At 58.4% G+C, this 6000-nt stretch overlaps 1 protein-coding gene across 1 annotated transcript in view; it reads right to left on the reverse strand.

The window, feature by feature from the left end:
- Positions 1 to 3791: 3791 nt before the first annotated feature.
- ING5 (inhibitor of growth family member 5) overlaps positions 3792 to 6000 on the reverse strand; it is a 14799-nt gene continuing 12590 nt past the window's right edge. The window contains exons 4-8 of the mRNA XM_007941362.2: positions 5063 to 5174; positions 4835 to 4928; positions 4300 to 4435; positions 4152 to 4213; positions 3792 to 3834 (exon numbers count right to left, since the gene is read on the reverse strand). Coding sequence (XP_007939553.1) covers positions 3792 to 3834; positions 4152 to 4213; positions 4300 to 4435; positions 4835 to 4928; positions 5063 to 5174 — 447 coding nt within the window. The remainder of the gene's footprint in view (positions 3835 to 4151; positions 4214 to 4299; positions 4436 to 4834; positions 4929 to 5062; positions 5175 to 6000) is intronic.

A 6000-nucleotide genomic window follows, 5' to 3' on the forward strand; every position in this document is an offset into this window, starting at 1 on the left:
ACAATAAACATCTATTCTAGAAAGCCGCCCACTTCATGGTATTTTGTTCTGGCAGCCCTAGGAAACTAATCCAGATACTAGGATAGCATTAACCTGCGAGGAAGCTCTCTGAAGTGGATTATGGTGAAGAGCAAAAGCGTTAACGCAAGCATGAGGCGAGACAGTGAGTGTGGGTGTAGTGCTGGCTTTGGTGAGCGTGGCTTCTGTGGGGCCCTGCAAGCCGGTGCAGGGGGAAGCCCAGCACTTCCCAGCTCGGCAGCCATGTGCCACACGCTGCAGCAACAACCCCGCAGCTGGATGACTGCACCCTCCAAGCCAAGAAAGCACCTTGCTGTGGGCTCCAGACTTCCACGTGGCCCTTCCTACATGGTCATTGCCCCATAAGTCAGAGTTGTCACGTATGTCCAGTTCAGTGACATGTTAGGAACTGGAAACTTGAGGATGAGTGGCCCACCATTGGTCGCCTGATCCTCATAAGCCCTTATCTGTGGACCAGGCGACCTACAGCTGTGGGAAGAGCACACACACGCACACGCACACACACACACCCTGTAGAGCTAGGCCTCTCCTTCCCGACCCAGAGCTGGCACCCCAGCACACTGTGGTCCCTCGGGGTGGTAGCATCAGGGGGGCTCTTCAGGACCCTCGCCTCCCCACCCCCATGGACCAGGGGGTCTGGGTTCATTCACACCCGGACACGTGCCAGAGGCCCCAACGCACCATCCCTCCAACTTGAGTCAGGTTTCTGGACCCCAATGGTTACCAGTTCTCAAGGCACTGTCAGAGGAACGACTTCACCTTCACAGGGGCGATGGCACCCACAGCGGCCCCCACGCTGCTGCACATCCCCCTCAAGCCTTGGGTCAGATGTGCCACTCGTCTCCAGCACCACACAGGCATTTACAGCAGCTCCCAGGGACACTCCCAGACGCTCATTCCAAAAAATACTTTATTTATTAAACAATATATCCATAATCTATAACGTGATCCAAAAATACAGATATACATCTTTGCATTATTTAATAAAAAGATTTACAATAGTCTCTCATTTACAAAGGGAACACAGATCATAGTTCCTCAAACACAGAACAGGGCATCCACGTTAAAGCTGCGGTACCTTTCCTGACAAAACGAGTAAAGCTGACGCCACGAGACACACACGAGGGCAGAACTCACTCACGTGCGAACACTTTGCCCGGACCCCCTCAGCACTGGTCACGAAGACGACACTGTTCACTGGATTCAGGAAAGTACCCTCTCCAGTGCCCGCGATAGCTTCCCTGCTGACTGAGCCCTGCAGGCTCCTGGCTCTGTGCCCACAGGGCCACTCTGGATACGTTACTGCTGAGGCGGCCCACAGAGAGAACAGGGGCTCAGGAGGCCGAGGGCACTGTGGCCTTTGGGGCAGCCAGGGTAAAGCTGTCTTCCCCACCCACCCAGAAACCTGCCTCGGGCCACACCATGTGCGAGCTGCTCAGCCACCGCCAGTCCCCAACCCACCTGGTGATGCCAGCAGATGGCGTGGACCTGGGCTCAGTGTGGCGTCTTCTCTACAGGTGCAGCTCCTCCCCCTGCTGGCTCTGACCCGAGGCACTGAGCACTTGGGGTAGGGTTTGGCGTCTCTGGAAAAACGTTCCTTACCAGCGACCCCAAGGACGAGGCAGCACCCTCAGCCCAGGCAGTGCTGCAAGTCTCCCTGGGTCCAGCCCAGACGTCCCTCTGGCTCCGGCAAGTGCCAACTCAGACAATGGGTAAGAGGGGGCTCCAGCCAGGACGCCACCTTACACCATCCAGCCCCAAGGCGACCAGGCCTTGCACCCCAGGCCGTCTTCCCTCCCACTCCCACTCTGACAGTGTTAGCTCTCAAACAGGCATGAGGTTGTATTCCAAGAACATCTGAGGGAACTGTCCTACTCCACTCGGGTTCTGTTTTCTCCAAAGCTACACGCAGAGTGTTTGGTGACACGATTGTAACTAACCAAAGTAAACACCAAGAACAAAGAAGCACAGAGCCACGGACAGGTATGCACGGGAGCTGCACGTGGGGGTGCCGGCGCTGCCAGAGCAACACCACAGAGGCCCAGCAGCGCTCGTCCGTCCCGGGAAGCAGAGCCCCAAGCCTCGCGACGACAGGCAAGCATGACCACCCATCAGGACCCCCGTCCTGGAAAGCAGAGCCCCAAGCCTCGCGACGGTCACGGAGGCCCAGCCATGAAAGCCCCACCACCGTAGCTCTTTGCAGTGAAAACGCGGGGTGTGACCTCAAGTCAAAGATCAGCTTCTCAAGAGTCACCAGGTGTTGCCTCACCAATCCCTCCCCACAAACAGCGTGAGCGTGAAGGAAACCCACCCCATGACTTACCCCCAGCCTCTGACACCTGTTAACACAAGTCCATGCTACTAAGTCACAACATCTGCCGTTCTGTGGCCACACTCCCTCCCTGAGCAGTTGGGTTGGTTCTTGGGGGCTCCTTCAACGGGGGACCTACAGGACAAGCTGCAGCAGCCACTGACCCTACCTGGAACCTCCCAGAACCTGGGGCACCTGGAGCCGGCCCACGGCCACCAGTCACATAAGCGTGAGCCCTGCTCTTAGGTTCTTGGAGGCCAGGCATCGAGAGGACGATGGGCCAGGAGCCCCGAGATCCTTTCCGTGAGGCCAGCACGACGGTTCCCTGGGGCCCCATTCCCACTCACCAAGTACTGACTGAACCAACCTAAACCACCCAAACCCAAGGCAGCCCCTCACGCTACAGCACTCTCACCTAGATAGCCCCTCACCCAACGCCAGATCACCTGGGGGGGTTACTCACTTGACACAGTCCCTCACCCCACGGAGTAGGTGCCTCCCAGGACACAGTACCCCCTACCCCAGCTCCATCCCTCCTTCTTGTTGGCAGACATCAGAAGAGTCAACAGGGCCACCAGAAGGATCCAGCCCTACTGTTCTTTCCACAGGAAATCAACTCTTCACGCGTGGGACTCCCCCTCTCAGGCCCACCCACAAGTCTCTCTTCCAGGTGGGAGACAGGCATCCTCTCATGCTGCGAGCAGCACAATGGGGTGTCCTGGCATGCTCGGTCACTGCCCTCCAGCTGGAACCCATCACATACACCTGCACGGGCCAGATGGACCAGGCTCTCCCCCGCCTTCCCCAAAATGACACTGGGAGATGGAACAGGGAAAGAGCCTTCAGCAGGGACGTGTGTCACATAAACACACAGATTGCGCCACCACAGGCTCCCCGGTCGAAGTGACTGCCCAGCAACAAGCACGCTGTGGGCTACTACGAGGCCGCCACGGAGACCAGCGCCCCTCACCCTGCTCACTCAAGGAGCCAGGTACCAGAAAGGGTTCCTGCTCGGAGCACACTGCTGCCAAGTCTGTGGTTGCTGCCCTGAGGGCTGGGCCACAGGGACACTGCTCACATGCACGTGACGGGGAGAGAAGCTGTCTGCACCCCTCAAGCCTCATAGGTTCACCCCTGTGATCACAGTGTGGTGGCAATGGGCCAGGTGGTGGCCTTGCTGCTGTGCTCCACTGCAGCGACTGCGCCCACGCAGTCAGGTGAAGCCACAACAGGAAAGTCACAGTGGCACGTTCCCAGGAGAGGCTCCTCTATGCCAATGAGCTCGGGTGTCCCGTTTGCTTCAAAACAACAAGGAGACCACTGGCCACTGAGTTATTAGCTAACAGCCGGAACAAGGCAGTTTTCAGATGAAGGAACAACATTGGAACACGAATGGAGAGAAACGTGAGTGCACTCTTCCAACCCCGGGCCTCCAGCCTCTCTACTTCTTCTTCCTTTTTTCCTGAACGCACCGCGGACAGAACCTGCGAGGAGAAAGGCACACACTTGGTCTCTGCCCGGCCATCAGTAGGGCTGCTGGCCCGCCCGTGTCCTGGCCCACCCTGCAGCACGCCCCACACCCCTTATACCCAGGACCACTGAGTGCCAGGGAGAGCTGGAAACAAAGGCACCAATGTACAGAGGCCACATGGGAAGGGGTGCAGCACTGCTCACTGGCCACGTCGAGCCCGGACTGCTGCATGCACCGCTGGCTGCTGCACCGGGCCTCGGAGCAGCAGGGGCCACACCACACGGCCTCGGCGGGCAGGAGGGGGAGGGAGCAGCAAGTGCCCAAACTGACCATTTCCCTTTGGGCTTCGTGGTGAGGTCCACGCACGCAAAGTGAAACCACTCGATGGGGCACTGTGGGTCAAAAAGCAGAGAGAACGGTTAGCACCACGTGTGCCGGGGTGCCAGGAGCCTGAGGCCCACATCCCAGGGGCACTCACGTCGGGGTTGTCACAGCCAATCATCTCCCCATAGGACACCTGGTGGCACAGGCAGTAGGTGGGCTCATTTGGGTCCACGGGCATGTCCAGTACGTCTGAGGGATGCACCGATAGGATGGTGTCGGCAAACTCGGACCTGTGAGAAGCACAAAGGTGCTGCGGGCCAGGGCCCATGACCATGGAGCCCGAGTCCATCCTATGACCCGTGAGCAGCACAGAGGTGCTGGGCCAGCGCCAGGGCCCACGACTGTGGAGCCCGAGTCCATCCTATGACCCGTGACTGACTCCAGCCTACAAAGCAAACTGGCAGCAAGCTTTACCATCACTGACAAACTCGCTCCTGGTTTGCGCACGGTTACTCGGAAATGTGATTCCACGCCTGGCACCAAGCCCTGCTCTGACCAGAGACAGGTCAGGATGTCTTCCATCTGAACCACACTACCCTCCCTCTCCCCGGAAGGCAACAAGGAAGAGAGGGCAACAAGGGCAGGAGCAGACCGTCTGACGGTGACGTCCTTTTAGGAAAGGCTCCTACCCTCCTTTGTGCTTTTTCTTCTTGGGGGTGTCCTCCTCAGATGCTCTCCTGCCTCGACCCCGGGAACCCCTTTTCTCTTTCTGGCCCCGACCTTCTGAAAAACAAGCACCCGGACAAAGGCCGTTAGCCACTAAAGCAGGAGCAGCATTCACATGCATGGCGGTTACCAGAGTCTACAATTTCTTCACAAGTCCACAGTAACGACACAGAGACAAACAACAGACTTGCTTTTTAACCCTCGTCCTCCAGAACTCTCCAAGTCGCTGCCCTCCATCTTGTCCTTGAGGTCGGCCTCAAAGCGCGCCAGGTCTGCATCGAGCCTGCGGATGTGTTTGTCCACCTGCACAGAAAGGCACTGGGCCTCACGCTACGGAACAGCAGGAAGCCACACAGCCACAGAGAGACATGTCCCGACCCCTGGAGGAGGCCACAACGTGGATGGACCCACTGTGCTGAGGAGAGACCACCAACACTGGACGGGCTTCAGGGGAAAGTTCTAGAACAGCACAGAGGCGCCGGGAGAGAGGAGTTGGGGTCGGAGCTGAAGGGCCCTGAGCTTCTGGGTGGGAGGACGGAACACGAGGGGAGGGGCAGCAGTGACGGCGGCAAACATGGTCAACACACAGCAGGCCACACACTTACAGTGTGTGATGCACTTACAATACGTAAATGTGTAACACGTTTCTGTTATGTTTTATAACAAAAATTCAAAATAAATAAGTAACAGCAGCCCAGCCCAGGAATCACAGGTGTACTAAAGTCAAGCTGGAAGGGTCCCATCTTTTGACTGAATTTTCAATTAACGCAGCTCTGCTGAAACAAGGCACCCTGTCACCCCCACCTCACCTCACCTCCCCACGCCCCCCACCATCTTGTCGGTCTGCTTGGCCAGGGCTCCCTGTGGCCTCCGTATGGCCCCTCCCGCACCCTCCCTCCGCACTCCCCACAGTCCCCGGCTCCCCGCCCCCAGCTCTCCACACGCCCCTCACCATCTCGTAGGTCTGCATGGCCAGCTGCACCTTGTCATCGCTGTACTCCCCACAGTCCCCGGCTCCGCACGCCCCTCACCATCTGCACTCCCCACAGTCCCCGGCTCCGCCCCCCGCTCTCCCCAGCCCCTCACCATCTGCACTCCCCACAGTCCCCGGCTCCGCCCCCCGCCCCCC

The sequence above is a fragment of the Orycteropus afer genome, unplaced genomic scaffold (genome assembly GCF_000298275.1).
Source record: "Orycteropus afer afer isolate SDZICR_OR568_19922 unplaced genomic scaffold, OryAfe1.0 scaffold00006, whole genome shotgun sequence".
NCBI lineage: Eukaryota > Metazoa > Chordata > Mammalia > Tubulidentata > Orycteropodidae > Orycteropus > Orycteropus afer.